The sequence below is a fragment of the Gobio gobio genome (assembly GCF_949357685.1).
Source record: "Gobio gobio genome assembly, chromosome: 7".
Classification (NCBI taxonomy): domain Eukaryota; kingdom Metazoa; phylum Chordata; class Actinopteri; order Cypriniformes; family Gobionidae; genus Gobio; species Gobio gobio.
Window position 1 is genome coordinate 37,057,539 of NC_137103.1, and position 24,208 is coordinate 37,081,746.

The 24,208-nt window shown below is 38.3% G+C and overlaps 2 protein-coding genes across 5 annotated transcripts; both read left to right on the top strand.

Annotated features, from left to right (window-relative positions):
• Window positions 1-201: 201 nt before the first annotated feature.
• On the top strand, window positions 202-10,634 carry rpgra (retinitis pigmentosa GTPase regulator a). The gene is made up of 13 exons (XM_079820706.1): window positions 202-308; window positions 790-915; window positions 1,008-1,100; window positions 1,189-1,251; window positions 1,790-1,948; window positions 2,105-2,254; window positions 2,365-2,520; window positions 3,735-3,890; window positions 4,515-4,639; window positions 4,763-5,017; window positions 5,302-5,494; window positions 5,686-5,756; window positions 5,851-10,634. Exons 1-13 carry the CDS (start codon window positions 278-280, stop codon window positions 10,171-10,173), a joined length of 5,901 nt encoding a protein of 1,966 aa, XP_079676832.1. The 5' UTR covers window positions 202-277; the 3' UTR covers window positions 10,174-10,634.
• Window positions 10,635-11,256: 622 nt separating this feature from the next.
• On the top strand, window positions 11,257-23,252 carry srpx (sushi-repeat containing protein X-linked). Of its 4 annotated transcripts, XM_079821195.1 has the most exons (10): window positions 11,289-11,417; window positions 16,665-16,712; window positions 17,088-17,279; window positions 18,659-18,835; window positions 18,939-19,065; window positions 19,230-19,351; window positions 21,088-21,267; window positions 21,549-21,682; window positions 22,459-22,580; window positions 22,774-23,252. In XM_079821195.1, the coding sequence occupies exons 1-10, from the start codon at window positions 11,351-11,353 to the stop codon at window positions 22,949-22,951; spliced, it is 1,347 nt and encodes a 448-aa protein (XP_079677321.1). In that variant the 5' UTR covers window positions 11,289-11,350; the 3' UTR covers window positions 22,952-23,252. The 4 variants fall into 4 exon arrangements, with proteins under 4 accessions (XP_079677322.1, XP_079677321.1, XP_079677319.1 ...); XM_079821196.1 differs by lacking the exon at window positions 16,665-16,712 and having other exon boundaries at window positions 11,257-11,417; XM_079821193.1 differs by lacking the exon at window positions 11,289-11,417 and having other exon boundaries at window positions 16,665-16,987.
• Window positions 23,253-24,208: the final 956 nt, after the last annotated feature.

Genomic DNA, 24,208 nt, shown 5'->3' on the forward strand with positions numbered 1-24,208 from the left:
TCTCTCTCTCTCTCTCTCTCTCTCTCTCTCTCTCTCTCTCTCTCTCTCTCTCTCTCTCTCTCTCTCTGTTAAAATACTCAATGAATATAATGTTTATTTTCTTAATTAAATAATTATATAAATTATATTAAAGTTTCAACAAAGTGCGAACCCTTGATTAGATTTTTTTTGCACCGGTTGCCAAGGTAACATTTACTTCCGGTTCAACTTTACCTCTTCAGCTGGGAACAGCTGAAAGTTCAGGAATGTCATCTGTAGAGCAGAGGTGTGTGAGGTGATGACAGGAGAAACAGACACAGAAATACCAGGTAAGATGTCTATTTCTGTAATTACTGACTATCTATCTCTGTGTGTGTGTGTGTGTGTGTGTGTGTGTGTGTGTGCGTGTGTGTGTGTGTGTGTGTGTGTGTGTGTGTGTCTGTCTGTCTGTCTGTCTGTCTGTCTGTCTGTCTGTCTGTCTGTCTGTCTGTCTGTCTGTCTGTCTGTCTGTCTGTCTGTCTGTCTGTCTGTCTATTTAATCTATATATCTGTCTATCTGTATAGATGGATGTGTATTTTAGCATGTGCTTGTAAGACACTCTGTGTGTGACTCCATAATCATGCCTTTGAGCTCCTAGAGCATTACCCGCACAGGCTATTCTGGGAAGCTGGAAGCTTTCTAAGGATTTAAATGGACTGTCTTGCTGAGCATGGGGAGGTTTGCTCTTTGCTCCGGATGTGAACAATTGTGACTGAGATCTGTTGTACTGAAGAGATGTTGTACTGACCATAAATGTTTCCTTATCGCAGATACAGGTGCTGTGTTTACCTTTGGAAAGAGTAAAATAGCAAACAATGCACCCAGCAGGTTATGGTTAAAGAATGATATACCTGTGCACATCTCATGCGGACAGTCACACTCAGCCTTTGTAACAGGTTGTAATCTCTATATTCTCCTTGTAATTTTGTAACTATGGCTACATTTTGTAATACACTATATTTTTGTCTCTTTAATGATCTCTTATCAGAGCAGGGCCGTTTGTTTGTGTTTGGAAGTAATAACAGCGGTCAGCTTGGTCTACAAACCAAAGGACCAGTTACAAAACCAACCTCTGTCAAAGGTTAGACATAAAGCTGCATACAGTAGCCTACATGTTTTATAATGATCTAGCTCTGTTTTCTTATTAATCTTCTTATTTGTCCACACAGTTCTTAAAGGGGAGAGAGTTCAGTTTGTTGCCTGTGGGACGGATCACACACTCGTTAGCACCTGTAAGTAAAGCCTTTTATTCAGATGCAAAGTTTCATTCTGTATACATTTAATACTACGATATCATTCAAAAGTTTGGCATCAGTAAGATGTTTTAATGTTTTTGGAAGAAGTGTACTGGTAACATTTTGAAATATAATAAAAATAAGTAAAATAGCTGTTTTCTATTTTAATATATTTTAATTTATTCCTGTTATGGCAAAGCATCATCACTCCAGTCTTCAGTGTCATTTTAATATGCTAATTTGGAGCTCGCGAAAAACAGTTGTGCAGCTTAAGATGTTTGAGAAAACCATGATTCTTTGATTAATAGAACGTTCAAAAGAACATAATTTGTTTGAAATAAAAATCTCTTGTAACATTATAATTGTCTTTACTGTCACTTTTGATCAATTTAATGTATCCTTGCTGATTAAAGTATCAGGTTTTTTTTTATCTTTCTGACCCTAAACGTTTAAACAGTAATGTATATTTAAAAAAAGAGAATTGTGAGTAAAATTAAGAAAGTAAGTGAGAGTGTCTGTCTATGGGTTTTTCCAGCACAAGGGGAGGTTTTTGCGGCTGGAGGAAACAGTGATGGGCAGTTGGGACTGGGCCACTGTAATGCCAGCATCTCTTTCCAGCGCCTCCGCCCCTTTTGTGACTATGCTCCAATCAAATTGCTCTCTGCAGGTGTCCACACCTCTGCTGCACTTACAGGTAACTTTGATATGCAACAGAAATTCTCCTTCATAGTAGATATAAGCATACTATTATAAATGCAAATGCATTTATTTATTCGTCTGATTCTGATTCTTATATTAAAGACAGCAAATGTCTGATTCTGATATTTAAATATAAATCTGCTTATTTCAGAGGATGGTAGGCTGTTTCTGTGGGGTGATAACTCTGTTGGTCAGCTTGGTTTGGGGAATGACAGTCATGCCTTATTGCCTAAAGAGCTGAAATTGGGACAACCCATTCAGTGGGTCTCATGTGGATACAGACACTCAGCTCTGGTCACAGGTGAGTGCCTGTCAATCAACACTATTCATAAGCATGAACAAGAAGACCATGCTGTTATTTATTTTTTGATGGTGCACTGAATAAATTGTTGGGAATTTGGTATGTTTCAGATAATGGGGATGTTTTCACTTTCGGGGAAAGTGCAGATGGACGACTGGGTCTTTCTGCTCATCAGCTGGTCAATCACAGTTGCCCCCAGCGAGTAGAATCTCTGCACAGGGTTCTGCAGGTGGCATGTGGAGGCAAGCACACGCTCGCCCTCACAGGTGATGGAGATGTACACATACAGTGCAAATGCCGCTTAGTTTGATATGTTATCTAATGCAGTGACATTAAAAGAACACGCCAACTTTTTAGGACTTTAGCTTATTCACCGTATCCCCCAGAGTAATAATGCGTAATAATCATGGAACTTTGCTGCCGTACCATGGGTGCAACAGGCGCAATGATATTAGCCAGCACCTGAAAATAGGCTAACATCAGTCAACATAACCAACGTGACAACCTGCTTGCACAGGGAGCGTGCTGGGGACTATTTTCAGGTGCTGCGTAATATCATTGCGCCTGCTACACCCATGGTACGGCAGCAAAGTTCCATGATTATTACGCAGGAATGAGAGTATAGTTCCTAGCCATATCGGTCTAGAAAATCGCAACTTTTCATTTTCCGTTGGTCTTAGTACACGATGTAACTATACACATCACAACATGTAAATAGGAAAATATTGGCGTTATTTTGTCACTTATTGAGCAGTAGGCTAGCTGGAGCCATTTACATAGGTGGGTGCGTCAGACAGAGTTATGGCACGCACAGAGATGAAAATGGTGTGTATGGACGTATCTATCTATGGTCCCCTTTATTTCTAAGCTAAAGTCCCAAAAAGTTGGTGTGTTCCTTTAATGCATTTTTACATCATCAAGTGTGGCTTAATGTTACGTGACAGCAGGGACAAGGAGAGGCAAGAATCCATGCGCAAGCACATGTTTATTCAAAATAACACAAACACAGGTAATCCAGGGTCAAAGAACATAATCCAAACAGGGAGACCAGAACGCAACAGCTCACATGGGATGTAAAACCCATGTTATAGGGTTGGTTCGCCCAGAAAATTCTGTCATTAATTACTCACTCTCATGTCGTAAGACCTTGGTTCATCTTCGGAACACAAATGAAGATATTTTTGATGAAATCCGAGAGCTTTCTGACTCCCCATAGACTGCAGCATAATCACCACTTTCAAGGCCCAGAAAGATAGTAAAGACATTGTTAAAATAGTCCATGTGACTACAGTGGTTCAACCTTAATTTTATGAAGCGACAAGAAAACTTTTTGTTTTAAAACAAACAAACAAAAATAACAAATTTATTCCTCTCAAATGTATTCCTCCAATCCCTCTTTTTCCCCTTTCCTCTGATAATTTGTCTTAAACATTAAATGTTCATGATGTTTTTAACTGAATTTTATCTCCTTTTTCTGTAGAGGATGAGTTATATTGTTTTGGCCGTGGGGAGTTTGGCCAGTTGGGGTTGGGGACGCTAATGTTTGTAGCAGATGCACCTGTTGCTGTCGGCCACTTCAGGAAAGGCAGGGTCACTCATGTCACATGTGGGGAAAACCACAGTGCACTTATAACAGGTAAGATTTACACACTGTTAAATTAGAGCTGTCAGAGAATTAAAATAATTAACTGTGCTTAATGATTTAGGTTGTTAATGTGACTCTCAAATATTGTATTGGCTGAAAATCGCATCTAAATATGTTTTTGTCATTTTAAACGTGGGGCATTCAGTTAAATTCGTGTTCCGGTTCTTTTCATTAATGTTTGTAATGCAAACGGTGTGTTTCACTTCTAAGTGTTATTTCAAAATTGCTGTGCTTTAATGATAATTATTTCTCATAAAACAAAGAAGGTTTTTCTGTGTCATTTACTAACAAACATGCATTGAACAACATGGGTAGCATTATAGTTACACATTTGGCACATTTACAAAGCGACTGGGAGTTGAACCCATGATCTTAAATGTTGTTAGTTCAATACTTCAATACCAGGACCTTGGACACCTGTGCTGCTGCTCTTATTCTGCTCTTACTCTCTTTAACAGAATGAAACGTCATATGAAATAAATGTGGTCATTGCAATAATTACATATACATTCCACATTTGACTTCACATTGACCATTTACAAAAAACATGTATTTATGGTTTATATAGTTACATGTCCCATTTAAATGTATACATTTCTCTGTTTTTGGCTTCAGATAGTGGTCTTCTGTACACGTTTGGAGATGGCCGTCATGGGAAGTTAGGCCATGGAGATGAGAACTTCACCAATCAGTTCAGTCCAACTGTGTGCCAGAGGTTCTTTGATTACACTGTCATGACTGTACGTTTTTCTGATAGTTCCTTATCATGTTCTTGTTTTCTAATGCATGTAGAACTAAGAAAATGTCGCATGAAAACTGAATTTTTGTGCTGTATTCATTGTATTTGGGCTTATGTTTTGTAGGTGGCATGTGGTTCCAGTCACATGCTGGTGTTCGCACGGCCACGGCAACAGGAAAGTGAAGAAGTTTGTTTAGAGGATGAAGACGTTACCTACTCTTATCTGGACAGGTGTTATACCTCAATGTTACAGGGGCAACCATTAGAACATATTCCAGACTCAGCACCTGCTCGCCTCTCACAACTGACCTTTCTCCCCTCATCTCTTCCAACCTCTCACCGCTGGAGCCTATCAACACGGGCCAGACGGAGACAGAGGGTAAGAAACTGATCACGTGGGTTAAACCAGTTTGGTGTTAGACTCCTTGTGTTCTATGAAGGTTATATGGCCATATATACACTGGGAGATATGTGGAGGCATATCTTCAGCTAAGCACTCGCAATTTTTTATTAAAGGTAACAAAGCTCAACTCTTGTTCTTTTTATAATATGAATGTCACATTAAAACTTTAAAAAAAAATTCTATGCCTTTAATGAATACATTTTTATTTTTTATTTTTTACCCTGACCTAGATTTTCAAACTGGTTTGATTTGTGTTTCAGGAGAGCTCATCTGCACAGTTCGGTCCAGAATTTTGCAATCTTCCTCCTCTTACAACTGGCTTTACTGCACTAGCCCTGACAGGCAATATCCTACAACCGAGATCTCCAACAGACACTCCTAAACGCTTCAGAACTGATGCCCCTGTGGGATCTCCATCAACCTCAATCACACTACCTGCCAGGACACCTCCATGTATATATTTTTCTATTTTTCTATGTTCTCCCAAGACCTCTCTCTCTAGCCATCCATCTACCAACTATCCATCTATGATCTATTACCACAATTATATAATCACTAAATATAGTCTTTTTAAATTAACCAAAAACACTAGCAAGAAACAAACACTTGATTATCAGTATTGACCAGCTTTCTTGTGAATACAGTCACACCGATCACTAAGAGTGCAGAGGACTGCCATAGTGTTGGATCATCTGAAAACAGCATGTCGGACAAGGTGAGCAAAAGCTGTGTCACTGTGCTCAAGATGACAAAATTATTTATTAGAAAACTGTTTATTTAATTGAAGCATGTAATGTTTGATTTGACAGACACATGAACAGCATATGCACAAGATGGCAAGAACCTCTTCTATTGGGAAGGAAGAGAATGTTCAGTCTCCGCCTACTGAAGTACAGGCTGGATCTGTTTCTCATCCATCAATGACAGAATCTCCACCACCAAGCAATCTTAAACATAAGAAGCCCAGGTCTGGAGATCCAAAGAACCCTGCTATGCAGGCTGAACATTTTCCTGCTACAGCATCACAAAGCAAAATGCGATCCAAAACATACAAAAAACCTATACAGAGTACAAATAATAAATGTAAAGGTCAAGCAGTAGAGGTCAGATCATCTCCAGAGAGAATGTCAGATAAAGAAAGGGAGGGATGCAGTGAAACATGCAGTACTAATACTGATTCAAGGCTCAAAGTTTTAAAAGCAGATACATATAGTAAAGATCAACATGCAGATCTCAGAGGTCTAGAGGTCACTACTCTTGCTGAGATGGAGCAAGAGACCAAGCCAAGTTCACTTAAAATTAAAAAATGTTCTCCAGTTCAGGAAGTCAAACAATTTAGAACAATGCCTACAAAAGTTCAAGAGGTGAAATCTCATCAAATCAAAGAGGAGGGTATTCCAGTAAGATCTACAAAAAGCGTCAAGTCTCCAGTCAAGGTTCAAGACGTGCCCTCTGGCAGGATGGAAGTTAATGTAGTCGAATCAACACTTCAGACAGATCCTGCTCAAAAAGACATCAAGCCACCCCTTGGAAAGGGTCAAGAGGTCAGATCAAAACCGATCGACATACAAGAACAGGGAAACCCAACATCAGTCAAGATTCCAGCCAAAATGCAAAACACTGCAAAAAAAGGAAATGATAAGAACACAGTTGATACAGAAGAAAACACTGGTCTATTTACAGCAAAGAAAAAAAAGAAGAAGAGATCAGATGTGGAAAGATCCCCAATGAAAGAAACAGCACCCAAAACACCCAGCCCTCTATCAGTTTCCATACCCACACAAATGTCTAAAGCAAAAAAGAGAAAACCTGTGGAGGCTGAAAACTCAAACGTCCAGCTTAAAAATGAAATGCTAGCACAAGTCAAAAGGGAAAATGATAGTAAAACACTTCAGAGCTCCAACATATCATTTCCCCCTATAGAGAACATAAAATCAGGAGGAACTGCTGAAATAATCCAATCCGCTTCCAACTTGCAGTCTGAGCATAAAAATAGCCAGTCACCCACTGATAAAGTGCTTACTGAACAGAAATATGAATTTCCATCAATTAAAAGCTTACAACCAGAGAGAGGCCACTCATTTTCCAGTTTATGGTCCAATAACGAATCAGCAAACAGTAAATCTTCCACCACAAAAGAAACTGAATCATCATCTGGTAATTTGTTAAGGCAATCTCCACAACACAGGCAGTCACCACATCTAATTAAATTAGATGGCAAATCAGTCGAACCAGAAGAGCCAGACATGAAGCCACAGGCTGAGCAAAGCATTATGGGTAGTGTAGTTTCATCACTACCAGCCATGGCTATAGCCAGTGCTGCACCACTACTAATAAAAGCTGCTGAAGTTCTTTCTGAAACTTCACCAGGACAAAATAATAAGATGTCCTTGTGTACATCAGTGTCCCAGGAAATAGCAGGAAACGATATCCTGCCAGAACAGGAAGTAGACCAGGACAGCACAGTTCAGGATGTATCAGCAATTGAGGAAATAGATGACAACAGCACCAAAACGCAGAGTGCACAAGATGTACAAAACAAGCTAGTTTCGAATGAAAACATAAAAACGGAGGAAGAAGAAGATGTGAAGGACAGTGAAACAGAGGGAGAGGAAGAAAGAGGTGAAGAAGAGAGACTCGCTGAGGAAGAAAACGAAAATGAGGAGGTTGGGCAGAAAGAAGAGAACAGTGCGGTTGAAGATGAAGAAGAAAAAGGGATTGATAATGATGGTGACAGTGCTCAAAAAGGAGAGGAGGACAGTGAGGGAGAAGAAGAGGAAAGCAAGGGTGTTGGGCCGAAAGAAGAGAACAGTGCTGTTGAAGATAAAGGAGAAATAGAGAGCGATGATGATGAAGACAGTCGCAGTGCTCAGAAAGGAGAGGGGGGTGGTGAGGAAGAGGAGGGAGAAGAAGAGGAAAGCGAGGAGGTCGGGCAGAAAGAAGAGAACAGCGCTGTTGAAGATAAAGGAGAAATAGAGAGCGATGATGATGAAGACAGTCGCAGTGCTCAGAAAGGAGAGGGGGACGGCGAGGAAGAGGAAGGAGACGAAGAGGAAAGTGAGGAGGTTGGGCAGAAAGAAGAGAACAGCGCTGTTGAAGATGAAGAAGAAAGAGAGAGCGATGATGATGAAGACAGTGGCAGTGCTCAGAAAGGAGAGGGGGACGGTGAGGAAGAGGAGGGAGAAGAAGAGGAAAGCGAGGGGGTTGGGCAGACAGAAGAGAACAGTGTTGTTGAAAATGAAGAAGAAAGAGAGAGTGATGATGATGAAGACTATGACAGTGCTCAAAAAGGAGAGGAGGACGGTGAGGAAGAGGAGGGAGAAGAAGAGGAAAGTGAGGCAGCAGGAGAGGAAGAGGATGACAGCCATAGCGAACTGAGCAGTAAAAGTGAGGGAGAGAAGAGTGAAGAAGGAAGTGGAGATAAGACTGAAAGAGAAGAAGAGGAGAGTGAGAGAGAGAGTGAGGATGGAGAAATGGAGGAAGAGGAGGATAAAGATGAAGAGGGTGGCGGTGAAGACGAGGAAGAAGAGAAAGAGAGCTGGGATGAAGGGAGTGAGGGAGAGGTGGAAGACGAGGAGAAAAACGATGCAGAGGAGGAGCAGGAAGGAGAGAGCAGTAATGAAGAGAAAACAGATGAAGAGGAAGGAGAGAGTGAAGAAAATGATAGGAGTGAAGAAGAAGAGAAAGAGAATGAAACAGAGGAAGGGGAGGGAGAACCAGAAGAAAAGGGAGATGAAGAGAGTGAGGAAGAAGATGAGGAGGAGGAAAATCAAGAAGAAGAGACTGATCATGAAGAGGAGGAGGCAAACCGAGACCAGGCAAAAGAGGAGGATGAAGAAGAGGAAGAGGGTGAAGAAGACAAGGAGGAGGAAGTGGATGAAGAGGAAAATAATGAAGAACTGAAAGACAAAAAAGATGGAGTCACACACAGTGAAGAAGAGGAGGGAGAGGAGAGTGTGAAAGAGAAAGAAGAACGACAGAATGAGGTGGAAGCTGAAGACAAGGAAAACGTTTCAGAGACAGATGGAGATAGAGAAAGACATGAAGGGAGTGAACAGATTGAGGAAGATAATGGAGAAAAAGAAGAAAGGGAGAAAGAAAGGAAAATGGATACAAGTGAAGAGAATCTGGATATCTCAGGGACACGCAAAGTGGACAGAGGAGATGAAGACGATGAGGTAGACAAGCTGAATGAAATGATGGAAGAAAATAATGAGGAAGAGAGTGGAAGTGAGGAAGAAGAGGAAGAGGAAGAAACAGACAAGAAGGAACAGAATAAAAAAACAGACAGAAGTGGGAAGAATCAGACAGAAAGTAATGAGGATGAAGAGGAGGACAGTGAAGAAGAGGAAGAAACAGAGCAGAAAGAGAATAATATAAAACCAGAGATAAACAGGAGGAAACAGAAAGAATCTAGTGAAGAGGAAGAACAGGAGGAAGAAAGTGAGGAGGAGGAGGAGGAAGCAGAGCAGAAAGAAATGAATAGAAAAACACAGAAAAACAGGAGGAAACAGAGAAAAACTAGTGAAGAAGAAGATCAGGAAGAGGAAAGTGTGGAGGAGGAGGAGGAAGAAGCAGAGCAGAAAGAAATGAATATAAAAACTGAGAAAAACAGAAGGAAACAGAGAGAAACTAGTGAAGATGAAGAAGAACATGAAGAAGAGAGTGAGGAAGAGGAGGAGGAAGTAGCAGAGCAGAAAGAAAGAAATATAAAAACAGAGAAAATTGGGAGGAAACAGACAGAAACTACTGAAGAAGAAGAAGAAGAAGAAGAAGAAGAAGAACATGAAGCAGAAGGTGAGGAGGACGAGGAAGAAGAAGAAGAACCGGAAGCAGAAGGTGAAGAGGAAGAAGAAGAAGAAGAAGAAGAAGAAGAAGAACAGGAAGTAGAAAGTGAGGAGGAAGGTGAAGATGAAGAAGGAGAGGAAGAGGAAGAAAATACCAAAAAAGTACCAAAACAGATAGCCAAGCCGAATGTGTTACCTGCACGCAGACAGAAAAATGCTCAGAAAGACAGACAGAAGACTAGAAAAAGAAATGAGCAGAATGGTAAAGGGAAGAAGCAAACAGATGATGCTCAGGACCCTCAGTTCTGGAACAGTGTCCTACCACAGTATCTAAAACTTAAATGATCCCCAAGTCTGCACACCACAAGCACAGACACCCTGAACATCTGCCTGTATACTTACAGTTCACTAGCCTGGATGCCAGCCGAGCTTAGCCCCGCCCACAACACTTGAGGTCTGTCATATTCTGACTAGAATTGAGTATGACGACATCAGGCTAACAGTTCACAGGACTTGACATTTCAAAAGTGCTGTGAATCACAGTTCATTATATGGTGAAACTAGCTAAACATGATAAATTAACATGAAAGATGGTTTGTATCATATGGCTCTAAAAGGGCTGGTTGCTTCTCACTTCTATATGAGGATTCTTGATTATCAAGTTACCTTGACTAAAATGATTCCATACATATTATGTTACAGTATATATTGACATAGTGTTTATATGAATGTTAACTTAAAGCACAGATGTGTAAAGCATTTATTTCTGTGTACACAAAGAAAAATAAACCACACAACTAGGCTACTTTGGTGAAAATGTTCATGTTCTGTTTTATTCACATTCCTTTTCCAAGACCTGGTCTGTCATTAGCAGCATACCAGACTACTGTAAATGATAACTGCAATTTAAAAGTGCAAGAGACAGACAGTCTACATACTATGCTTTGACTGTAATAAAGTTAATAAGATTTTGCTGTCAAGTGCTGTTGCTGAAGTAAAGAGAATGTGTGAGATGTGTGATTTTTTTAAATTAAGAATTCATGACATAAAATGTTCCCTCGCTCTCAATTTTAATTTTTGAGATGTTTATCTGTAGCCTATCTACAAGGAGCCTGGCAATTTCCCTTGTATGATGGTTCCGACTCCAAACTCCACTTTTACTTTTGAGGACTTCTGTAGCTATTCCCTGTATTCTGTAGTCTACAATCCTAATGAATAGGTGAAATGTTTATGTGGACCAAAAATTATTTGAACTATATCTTATAATCGTTCTTAAATGTTTAGGACTACAGTAATAAATTATTCTTTTAAAAAAATAGCTTAATTTTTGCTTAAGTGTCCCAATAGCCTACTTTTTAGGGCCTTGTGCATGTATACCAAAAGTCCACGTGCCGCTCTGTGCGCGCGCTCGCGCTGGTTGAAGAGCTCGTATTTCTATCGAAGAGGCGGGGTCGGGCTTTTGCTCTGGTTCTATCGTAGGAATGTACCAGAGGTCTCCCAGCAGCTCCTGGACTTCCTAAAGATGGACACCTGGATGTGTGTGTACATGATAGTGGGACTGCAGCTGTCCGGGAGCTTTGCGTATGACGGTAAGACACCCATCCAAAAGGATCCTGTTCAGTCTCGCGCTGTGAGCTTTAATCAATCAAAATGTGTTGAGCAATAATTATCAAACTAATGCAAAGTTGTGCAAAAATCAGAGGGAACAGAGTATTTGTGCATTTGAGAGTTTTCCAGTGTTGTTTCTGCTTTTTTTGCTGTATTAGGCACAGTATATTTCAACAGAGCAGAGTGTTTACGTGGACACTTTTGGGGCTGTTTGGGGGGGAAAGAAGGGGGTTAGTTCCTTAAATCCAGGGAAAAGACACTGAACTCTTTCATATGAAAACGCACTGATGATTTGTCACCAGTAGGACACTGCGCGCCCGGTCGAACTGCTCAATACTGATGGGACATCTTTTGAATGTTTCGTCTTTAAACTATCTATTATTACTAGACATACAGAATAATAATGTAATGTCTTCTAGAAAGTGGGTCAGCAGTGTGTCCGAGGAGGCAGCAAAGATTTATTGGGATCATCAGCATTTGCAATATTTCCAAGCATAGAGCAGGCATGTTCAACAGTCTTTTGTCTCAAGTCCAAAATCCCATTTGGACTTGTAGCAGGACAAATAATGTGCACTTTTAATATAAAGTGTGTTCATTATCCTTCATTATCCATTTTCTTGCTTTTTTTAAATCAGGTTTTCAAGTGCCTACTCAATAGGCCAATATTTATTCTTGTAGATCTAAATATGGTGTTATTCATCATGAGTCATTTGCTTAGTTAAGTCTCAAGTCAATAGAAGAATAAAACAGTAATCATATGATACAATGACAATGAATTAGAAGTTCTACATGCAAAATATGGAACAACTAATAAATCATCACTGGAGATGCATATTAATATGCTGGTGTTGTGCTACTCACTGTTCCTCAGGCTATGCTAAGGCAGATATGTGTTTACCTCTGCCAGAATGATCATCATCCATTAGCATGGGGTCTGGGACTGCTTTTTGGAAATGTGACTGATGCTTTGATATTATTCACATTTAATAATAAAATAAAAAGATGTATCCAGAGCTAGAGACTAAAGTACACTTTTCCATAACTAGAATATGGCAGGTTGCTAAGCCTGTACCTGATGTAGCCTGATATCACCAACTATTCAGCCAATAAACTTTATATGATTTTAGGAATCTGCCTAACATTTTAATCTACTTTTATTTTTTGATTTATGTTTGATTCATCAGTATTGTTGGTTGACCAACGAGGCTCTTTTGGAGTATTTATATTAGTAAGAGCAAAAATGCATTTTGCTTCCAGAAAACATTGTGATGAAGTAATGTTGTGTTTATATTCCAGCAGAAGCGGTTCACACTTGCTTACATTTACCTTATGCACCGTGGTCCCTTTAAGCCTTCATGGTTTCTCGAGCCAAGATTTTATTTGTTTAGAGAATGAATTAAAAAGGTCTCTTGCTTGGACTCGCTAAGACATGCAGATTTCCTGTGCTGCTGGAAACACACAATTGAAACAGCTGAAGAGATGCATGTGTTGTGGTGGTAGAACTAATTGCTCTAAATTACCAATCTCTATTTCAAGCGCTGTTAGAGTGAGACCACGGCTGGAAATGTAATTGAGTATAATGTTGACTGTGTGAGGTTGTCGTCCTGTCATTGGGTTTTAGGTTGTGGTTGTGGTCCAGGCTACAATTTGTAAATGCATGAGAGGTCCAATTTACAAGTACAACAGACCATCAGACTCACATATTGGCTTAATTTGCATGCATAAAGTAAACGTCAGTAAAATAAATGATGCATTTTGGTGAATTACCTCAAATGCTGTGCATTGTTTATTCACAAAGACTGGGTGGCTATTTGTGTTTGTGTATTTTACGGTCTTGTGAACACAAACAGACTCATGCTGGCTAAAACATGAACACATGTTACAAGATTAAGACGGAACAGACACAGACTGTCCACATAACACTGTCCTGACTCGAACTAGAATGAGTAAATGCATTTGCTTTTATGTAGTTGCAAAATGGCCACATGCCCGAACTCGAATGAATTAACCATTCTGGGCAATTTTTTGTCAAATTTGAATCAGTAGCTCCCAGTGATTAACTCTTTTGGATGAACAAAGCAATAAAATATTTAAAAGGCTGTTTAAAGAGTGTTGTTTGAATATTTGTGCAGATTAAAAGAATTTTGAAATGTGTGTAAGAATAAACCTTATGTAGTTTAAATGTATTGACAGTTTGAAGAGAGATTTAAAGGTTGAAGTGTGCTGAGTGGTTGTTAGGCAGTTTTTAATGTGCTCTGGGTGGCTGCTAGGGCGTTGCTATGGTGTTTTAAATGGTAAAAGCAGTTGCACAATGGTAATATGGGTAGTTGCTAGAACTACAAACTGTGGCCCAGTAGTTGCTAAGTTGGTTTTTATGTTTGCTAGGGCATAGCTATTGTGTTTAAAAGTGGTGTTTAAAAATAGTTGCTAAGGTGCTCTGGGTGGTTGCTAGGGCATTGCTAAGTTTTGGGGGTTACAAGCATAGATATACATAATAAAGGCTAGATGTCTTACGGTGGAGTCTCTAACGTCATCACTGGCGGCCATCTTGTCACAGGCAGGGCTCTGTGGTACCTGATGTAAGGCGAGTGATCTGCATGAACACAAATACTCTTATCTCACTGAAATCTTGACGGATTTACAAATGGTTTGGTTTCTTGCAAACGTTATTAACGTGGCTATAATTATGGATGCTTGAACAAATTATTAATCATTTTTCATAAGTATGCAGTGTCATAACTACATCTCTGACGTTTATAACGAACCAAACCGTTTGAAAATCGGTAGAAAATTGAGCAAGTTATGGTTATTTAAAAAGTGCAAGCACCATGAAAACAATGTTACGAGTGAGCGAGTTGCCTGTGACAAGATGGCCGCCAGGTGCGGACGTCGACCTCCATTGGCCTTTATTATGTATATCTATGGTTTCAAGCTTAGCAACAATAGTTGCTAAGGTTCTCTGGGTGGTTGCTAGAGTGTTGCTATGGTGTTTAAAGTGGTTGAACTCAGTTGCATAATGGTTGCTGAGGTGCTCTGGGTGGATAGGGTTTGCTAAGATTTTTTCAATGGTTACAAGCAGTTATAGATGGTCAATGAGTGGTGGCTGATGGATTTATAAAAAACATAATTAGCTTTTAATTCACCATCAGACTGTATAATAAGGGTAACTAACCTCCGCACACATAAGAGCGGTGACTCTGTGAGGCTGGAAATGTTGCACACACTGAACATGGGGAGCCTGAGGGATCTTGCTTTCTTATGACTAATGAGTGCAAAACGTTCATCCAACTCCAGTTTTTAAGCAAAACATTGTAGAAGTTGTGAAATCTTTTCAATAGAAGCTATGTTTTAGTCGACAAAGTTTACTGTAAGTGGAAACTCACTCCATTAGGAGTGTATATATATGTGTGTGTGCGTGTGTGTGTGTGTGTGTGTGTGTGTTTGAGAGAGAGAGAGAGAGAGAGAGAGAGGGAGGGAGGAAAGAAAGAAAGAGAGTAATCTAAGCCAAGTCAGTGAGTATTCTGGGTTACACAACGACGTTCTGCTGAGCTAACAGAATGGAACAGGAAAACTCATCTGCCAAATGGAGCACACACACACACCTACACACATGATCCCTGTGGAGTGTTTTCCATGATAGAAGTTGGAAAACTGTGGTCCTGTCATGATTCACCTCTAGCTCTGCATTAACATGTGTGTGTGTGTGTGTGTGTGTGTGTGTGTGTGTGTGTGTGTGTGTGTGTGTGTGTGTGTGTGTGTGTGTGTGTGTGTGTGTGTGTGTGCTACTCTGTCTCTCTTGAGTTCTTGTTACTGCATCAGAGGGAGCTTTGATCTAACTTGCTGTGTGATCAGCTAGTATCCACCCATTTACACACACAAGAGACAAAAGACAGAATTAGAGGGAATAAAAAAGCAGAGTGAATGCAGGCTCTTGTTTTTTTCTTTTTGATCCCAATCTAAGAGGGTGATCTGTGGGTAATAGAGTTTTCCATGATTTCTTGAAGCACATCTTGTTTTAAGTTTCATCGGAGTATGGATCACTTACTTTCATATTACAGTAAGTACAAGTCACCGAATTAGATGGAATAGAACACTGAGACCTGTTTCTGTTGGAGAACATTAGTGTTTTTCCTGCAGCATGGTGGAGGATGAAATTACACGTTGACTGTTGTGAAGGAGCTTCTGTTATGACACTGAATGTAAATAAGCAAGTAAAATTGGCAGCTAGTCTGACCTCTGAATGAAGCCATGCCAACATCTATTCCATCCAGTCATATTCCCTGTAGAGCATGTAATCCTAATATAGTGTCGAATGTTATTTTATGTGGCTGCCATTTTCACTGCATCAACCGCGACACACTGTAATTCACTTCATTACCTGCAGGGGTCATTGTTGCATTTCAAGCCGTGTCCATAAATACAACAAACCCATTTCAGCGATAGCTATGAAGCCTGTTAAAATAAAGTACAGTCACATTGAGAAAGATAACGTTTTTTTCACATTGTGAGATTGTGAATAAATGCAGTACCATTCAAATGTTTGGGGTCAGTAAGATTTTTTTCAAATGTTTTTGTCTTTTAATGTACTGTTTTTGTCTCATATGCTCACAACTGCACTAATTTGATACAGTAAAAAAAACAAAAAAAACAAAAACAAAACAGTAATATCGTGAAATATTACTACAATATAAAAGAACTCTATTTTAAAATGTAATTTATTCCTATAATGGCAAAGCTGAATTGTCAGCATCATTACTCCAGTCTTCAGTGTCACGTGATCCTTCAGAAATCATTCTAAAGAACTGATTTTCTGCCCCAAAATATTTCTTATTGTTATCAATATTGAAAATAGTTGTGCTTCTTAACATTTTTCTGGAAACCATGATACATTTTTTTACAAGGACAGCACTTTGAAACTGAAATCTTTTGTTCATCATTATAAATGTTCTTACAGTCGATTTATTTAATATTTTTTTTGCTGAATAAAAAATCTTACCCCAAATTTTTGAACGATAGTGTGTACACAATTACATTTTCTATTCTGAGGCTTCCATAGTTATTAGACTGAACATAAAAATATTACAAGATATTACAACAAAAACCAAACTGTGGTTTGTTTTGTTCTAATATAGCCGCACAGAATATAAATGATTCTAGTTGAGCTGAATCTGAAATTCTGCGGTCATGCCAACTCTTTCTTGCTTGTGCTGTCCTAAACTGTTTTGCAGGCTCTGGATACTGGCCATTCACTGATGATGAAGATGTGCGATACACAGGTGAAAACATGCAAGAACATACTACATTAAATGCACATATTGATCCCAAAAACCCATTACACAGAACCCATCTTCTCTCAGTGAAACACTTACCACATCTTAACACATGAGCGCTGCTGTCAGAACACATAGACTCACAACACAAGAGGACACTACATCTCTGACTGCCTGCTTAGGCTTCAGGCCTCTGATTGCTTCCTCTTCTTCTGTGGCTGTGCTACTTTATCTTTGTTCACATTTTCTCCATGCACGTCTGGATGATGCCAAATGTCAAGGTAAGTTTTGAAGGCGGTGTGTTCAATTTGTTTTGGTATGACTCAGTGTCTTTCTTCAGTGTACCTGCGTGCGTGTGTGATAACGTATGTCTCCTTCTAGGCGTGCCGTGGTGTGCCCCAGTGAAAGTCAAACATGGTCACGTCAGCTGCCAGACACCACGCGGAGAGCGTTATAAGAACGTTCTGGGAACTCGCTGCAAGATCCGCTGTAAGACGGGCTACGAGATGCACGGCAGCAGCGAGATTCTCTGTATGGCCAGCAAACAGTGGTCAGGAAACTACGCCTGCAGAGGTCAACATTCATAGATCACGTTGCCTATAAATGCTGATGTGTGAACTCACTTGAATGATTAAGAAGGATTAGTGCATAATCGGTTTTGCACAATCATTTTACAACATTTTGAATGCGTTTATCAATCAATTCATAATCACAAATTATTTTATTACCCTTTTCTTTTGGCTATTTACACTACTGTTCAAAAGTCGGGAGTCAGTAAGATTAGGAAGAAGTCTTTTATGCTCACCAAGGCTGCATTTATTTGATCAAAACAACGGTAAAATAATGTTTAATTTAATAATAATTTAAAACAACTTTTGTCTATTTGAATATATTTTAATGTATCTTATGCTCACCAAGCCTGCATTTGTTTGATCAAAAATACATTACAAAACCGTAATGTTGTGAACTATTTTGTATATTGCGATATATTTTAAAAAGTAATTTATTCTTGTGATGGCAAAGCTGAAATGTCAGCATCATTACTCCAGTCTTCAGTGTCACATGATCCTTGAGAAATCATTATAATATGCTGATTTGGTGCTCAAGAAACATTTATTATTAATATCAATGTTGAAAATTGTGATATTTCAGGGTTCTTTAGAGAACAGAAAGTGCATAAGAACAGCATTTATGTGTAATAGAAATCTTTTGTAAATGTCTTTACTTTCACTTTTGATCAGTTTAATGTCTTTTAAAAAATCTTATTGACCCCAAACCTGACTTTGAATGGTAGTGTCTTTTTATCATGATTTCTATATTAGTTATTGATTAACATAAAATTGTTTTCTATTTGCTTTATTATTCCGCTTTTTATTAATTGTTTATTTTTGGTGACCAAACTTTAAAGGGATAGTTCACCCAAAATAAAAATTCGGTCATCATTTAATCAACCACAAAAGAAGATATTTTGAAGAATGTTTGTAACCAAGCAGATAGAGCAACCATTGACTACCATAGTAGTGAAAAAAATACTATGGTAGTCAATGGTTGCTCTATCTGCTTTGTTACAAATATTCTTCAAAATATCTTCTTTTGTGTTCAGCAGAACAAAGAAACTCATACAGGTTTGGAATAACTTGAGGGTGAGTAAATGATGACAGAATTTTTATTTTTGGGTGAACTATCCCTTTAAATTCCTTAATATTTTTTGCCACATGCTGAAAGTTTGATTGTATTCATTTTAATTATTAATTTATTGATTTGTCAGTTGATTTTTTTTAATTAAATTGATAAGTTTCTCAAATGACTGATACCTGAAGGCATCTCAAGACACAGCTCACTACCAGCCACATGTCAGTCAGCAGCTGAATGACACATGGATTTATTTGGTTTGACAGCAGTGATTGTCCATTGAAAATCCATTTTCACCAGGGAATTAATTATGTTTACAGAAGTCCGCTGTCCTAAACTGACCATGCCATCTAACGGAGGTTTTAAGTGCTCCGATGGTTCCTACTTCAACTCCCGCTGCCAGTTCTTCTGCTCACCGGGATACACACTCCGTGGAGACCACAGTGCCACCTGCCAAAGCAGCAGAACATGGAGCGGAGGCAACAGTGTGTGCCTGGGTGAGTGAAACATGTCATTCAGCACTCACTAGTATTTATTTACAGAATTGGGTTCATGACAGTATTTAGGGGGTGAGGCATGTAAAGGTGTTTTCTGTCTCAGATGTGGATCCCCCAGTTATTAAGTGTCCTAATGTAAAGGAGAAGACCGCTGAACCTGGAAAACTCACCGCCAAAATCACGTGGGACACCCCAGAGGGCAAAGACACAGCGGATGGCATCCTAACAGAGTCAGTGGATCAGTTTTGTGCTCACTCAGTTCAGTGGTCTTTATGCATAAATATTTGACCACTCAATGCCATTGTTGACCAATGAGAATCACTGAATTCACATTTAATTCACATCTAATCACTGTCCAGATTCTTGTTGTGAGAAACCATTGTTGTTGTTGTAGTGTTATACTGAAAGGAAAGCCACCAGGCTCGCACTTCCCAGAAGGGAATCATAAATTATCATACACTGTGTTTGACCGTGCTGAGAACAAGGCGACCTGCAGGTTCAATGTTCGAGTGAGAGGTAAGTTCTTTAGTTACTCAAGATTTAAAGTAGTTAAAATACAGCCAAGCTATTCTTTGAAATTGCTTAGCTAAACAAAGAGCAACTAAAAATGTTAGCTACAAAAGCTACATTGAAGCTTTTTAAGAAGGCAACATCTATTGTTCGCGTCTGCCGAAAATTACCAATTTTTTTTGTACTATATTTTAGTTCAATAAGGTTTTATTTGATATTTTGTATTTTTAGGGGATTTATGGTACTAAATCATATTTATGCGGTAGTTATAATCCATTTATTAACTTTTTGAGCATGGACCTGAAAATTACATTTCCAACTTAAATCTTGAATGCTTTGGAGCACAGACTTACGTTTGGTCTCTTTTTTGCTGAAGTGAAAAAAGATTTTAAAAAGTGAACTTGAAAAAAGTTAAACAATTTTACATTTATTATGAAAAATACTCAAAAATACAATTTTCAATTTTTATATGAAATATATAGTTTCCAAAATATAAATTTAAATTTTACTATAAAACTGTGAGAAAAACAAAGCTATAAATCTAAACAAGCTGTGTTCCAAATTTGAGGTTGATATCTCAAAAAATTAGCTTTCAGTAATAATTTGTTTGTGCGCAGTACCAAAAGTTTCCACTAGATGCAATTCATCTCCCATTCATTTCCAATGCGGTCATTTTTGACCGTGAACAATACAAGTGTGACTTTCAGGACCACTTAACCTTTTCAAACCTTTTTGTACCATTCCGATTAAGTAAAAAATAAAAACAAAACATAACATTTTAGAGTCAAAAATGACCGAATAGCACCAGAGGGTTAATATATATATGCGCTACCGTTCAAAAGTTTGGGGTTGGTAAGATTTTCGAAGAAGTTTCTTATGCTCGACAAGGCTGCATAAAAAAAAATAAAAAAATGCAACAATACAGTATTATTGTGAAATATGACTGTTAAGTGTTTTCTATTTAAATACATTCTAAAATGTAATTATTCCTGTTATGCAAAGCTAAATTTTCAGCATCATTACTCCAGTCTTCAGTGTCACGTGATCCTTCAGAAATCATTCTAATATGCTGATTTAGTGCTCAAGAAACATTTCTTGTTTTTATCAATGTTGGAAATAGTTGTACTGATTAACATTTTTCTGGATTTTTTTAGAAAGATCAAATTAACTTGATCAAACAAGCTTGAACATTGGTCTGGGGAGTCTGCTATGTATTTTCTACTGCACAAGAGGCGTGATAAACGAGCATAAATTAAATGACTCTGTACGCAATTGGATAGTCCTTCAACCAATCAGTCCACAGACCCATCGCTTCTCTATCCATCATCGTGTTAAACCCGCCAATAGCGGGCCAGGTGGATAAGCCAGTCTGTGATTGGTTCCCTCAAAAGTGTAACAGAAGCAGTAGAAATGAATGTACAGGTTTCCAGACTGAGTTGCAGGGCAAAATCACCGGCAGATCAGGCTGGGTTTACCCAGTCTACAAATGAACAGTATTTAAATGAAATATAAATCTTTTGTAAAAATGTAAATGTATTTAGTGTCACTTTTAGTCAGTTTAATGCATCCTTGCTGAATAAAAGTATTAATTCCTTAACTTTTGAACGGCAGTGTGTATTACTGAAAAAGATAAACTGTGGTTGGTAGCATCCTTCCTTTTATTTAGATGCAGAACATTGCATAATGTGTTGATTATATAAATGTGTCTAAGGAAATAATTGTGTGTTCTGTACACGTTGCAGTGCGTCGCTGTACTCCTCTCTCTGTCCCTGACAATGGCTGGATGAAATGTGACAGTGCAGGTGATAATTACGGGGCCACATGTGAATTCCGCTGTCTGGGAGGCTACGAGCTGAAGGGCAGCGCTGCCAGAGTCTGCCAGTTTAACATGGAATGGTCTGGCCTGGAGACTTCCTGTGCTCGTGCGTAACACACATTAACACCTCACAAACACCATCAGCTTAGCAAGAGAAATTCCTTGCATTATACATTATATGCCCTTATATTGCATTGCTGCTTATTCTGGCAGAATATTTATATTTAATATTGTGAGGCAGAATGCTAGAGTAAATATGACAATTTTCCTGACAGAATTATTCACGTTAATCTTAAGATTAAACCTCAGAGTTCATGTAAAATTCATGATCTTACTCTTACTTTCCAGCCCTCTGGTGAATAACATAATGATTTGTTTTATTAAAAGCCATGAATATTAATGTTGGTGTGAGGTCCGCTGCTGCATTGCTGGACCAGTTCTATGAGAAACGGCGCATTTTGATCATCTCAGCCCCCTCGGCTGCCAATCACTACTACAGATTCCAGATGACTAATTTACAGGTACAAGATTCACATCTGCCTCTTTATTCTATTTATTCTACAAAATAAAGCATATAAAGCCTAGCCAGAAAGTTTTAAGTTTGAAAATTGTAAATAGTTTTAAGTTTAAAGTAAAAATATGTGCGTGCGTGTGTGAGATAAATTGAGGTCCCCATGAGAAAACAAACGTATAAATCATACAGAATTACTTTTTTTTTTGAAAATGTAAAATATTTAAATTTCCCCACAAAGATGGCAATAATATCAGAAATCCTTGTCCTTGTGGGGACATTTTGGAAAACAGCTTATAAATCATACTAAGTGAGGTTTTTTGAAAACATTAGGGGTAGGGTTAGTTTAAGGGGATAGAATATACAGTTTGAGCAGTATAAATTATGTCTATGTAATGTCCCCATAAAACATGAAGATACAACGTGTGTGTGTGTGTGTGTGTGTGTGTGTGTGTGTGGGTGTGTATCTGTACCTGTACAACTGTCTTTGGGAGGACCGTTTGAGTTTTAGACCATCGGAATGAGGAAGAAAAGAGCAAAGTGAGGGTATTTTGGCCGGTCCTCACTTTCTGAGAACCCTAAAGGCCTGTTTGAGGGTCAAGACTTGGTTTTAGGGTGTGAGGTTATAATTAGTTTAAGGGTTTATGGTAAGGGTTTGGGTTAGGCACTTAGTTGTGATGTGTAGGATTTGGGTAAGGGCACAAGAATGTTTGTGTGTGTGTATTAAAATGCAAAAACGAATGTATAATAAATACATATTGCAACTGGATGATCTGTATTGTGCAGCATGCTCAGTGTGGTTTGGACTTAAGGCATGTGACGGTGATTGAGCTGGTGGGGGTGTATCCAGCTCAGATCGGCCGCATCAGACATAGACTCATCCCTCCAGGGTTGGCTCTACAACTCAGGTACTTCATTACACGATTTCAGTAACTTGATTGCAGTGATTGCAAGAAAGCTCTAAATTAATATTCTTTAAATGCTGTGTTGTACATAAGAACTTGAGGAACTTGTGAATTGCTTCCACATCATGATACACATCATTCTACTGAATATGAACTAAATGTGTGTGTTTGTGTGTGTTTCGTTTGTGCGGGGCAGGTTGCTGCTGCAGTTGTCTCAGAACTCATTTAGCATGGTTCTGCTGGACAAACAGGGTGTGGATAAGCAGCGCTACACTTTCCCCATCACAGCAGCAGAGATCTTTACCACCATTGACACGTTTCCCCTCCGCACTGAGGAGGACATACTACAGAAAGAGGCTGGGCAGAGCTGCTAGATGTATATACACAATGCACACATTTACACATCATTTTCTACTGGGTATAAAGCTAACCAAACTACAAGAGAGAGTCTGGATAGAGCTGCTACATCTCATCATATATTGAAAACATACACACATGCACACACATCTCTAAATATGAACGCATGAGTGAGTCTTTGTTGTTTGTCTATTTTATGATGCTCTACTCTATTTTATTTGTCTGGTGTCTCTATTTATGTCAGAGTGGACTGTCTAATTTTCTTAAGAAATACTTCCAAAGCAATATTAATGTAATAAAAGCCTGTTTGATGATTGACATTTGAGAGTTTATCTTGCTTCTTTGGTTTGGTAAATAAATGTGGTCAAATTGAATGGAGTACAGCTGAGTTATGATTAATATATTTTCACTTTCTAAATTAAAATGGTCAACGTCACGGTGGGAAAAAATAGTCTCAGTAGATTGCTAAAATATTTTAGCATAGTGTTTTATGATTTCTTACAAGAAGTAGTGAATCAGCTTTGCTTTAAAATATATAAAGTATATTTGTAATGTTTGAAAAGCTTTTGTAAAAGTCTGTGGAAGCCATTTTGTTGCCCTGTAAAAAATTATTACAAAGTCAAGAGAGCAATAATGTGACCTTTTTAACCAGCAGGTTTAGCCATTTTGTCACAAAATAATATTTGTAACAAACAAAAACAAACACACATTAAGCACCAAATATGAGAGGAAAGACATTTTAATGTAACAAAATATTTCTATTTCAAATAAATGCTGTTCTTTTGAACTTTCTATTCATCAAAGATGAAAAATATCACATTTTTGACAGATATGAAAGAAGCACAACTGTTTTTAACATTGATAATAACAAGAAATATTTACCAAATCAGCATATTAGAATGATTTCTGAAGGATCATGCGACACTGGAGTAATGACTGCTGACACAACATGACAACACAGGAATAAATTACATTTTCATTATATATATATATATATATATATATATATATATATATATATATATATATATATATATATATATATATATATATATATATATATATATATATATATAAAAGAGTTATTTTAAATTGTAATATCTCAATGTAACTTTTTACTGAATGTTTGATCAGATAAATGCAACCTTGGTGCATAAGACTTCTTTCAAATAATGTATGCAGAAAGAGTACGAGAGAGAATGGTTGAAAATAATAATATGTGGAAAAAGGAGAAATGAAGCAACAAGAATTGTTTAATAATAGTTTATTCTCTT

Coding starts and splice junctions, on each gene's coding strand:
- rpgra (XM_079820706.1), top strand. CDS start 278: ATGACAGGAGAAACAGACACAGAAATACCAG. Junction 1,252..1,789: donor TCACACACTCGTTAGCACCT/GTAAGTAAAGCC, acceptor GGGTTTTTCCAG/CACAAGGGGAGGTTTTTGCG. Junction 3,891..4,514: donor CCACAGTGCACTTATAACAG/GTAAGATTTACA, acceptor TTTTGGCTTCAG/ATAGTGGTCTTCTGTACACG.
- srpx (XM_079821193.1), top strand. CDS start 16,819: ATGAGCGCTGCTGTCAGAACACATAGACTCACAACACAAGAGGACACT. Junction 17,280..18,658: donor AGGAAACTACGCCTGCAGAG/GTCAACATTCAT, acceptor TTATGTTTACAG/AAGTCCGCTGTCCTAAACTG. Junction 21,268..21,548: donor CCTGGAGACTTCCTGTGCTC/GTGCGTAACACA, acceptor TTTTATTAAAAG/CCATGAATATTAATGTTGGT.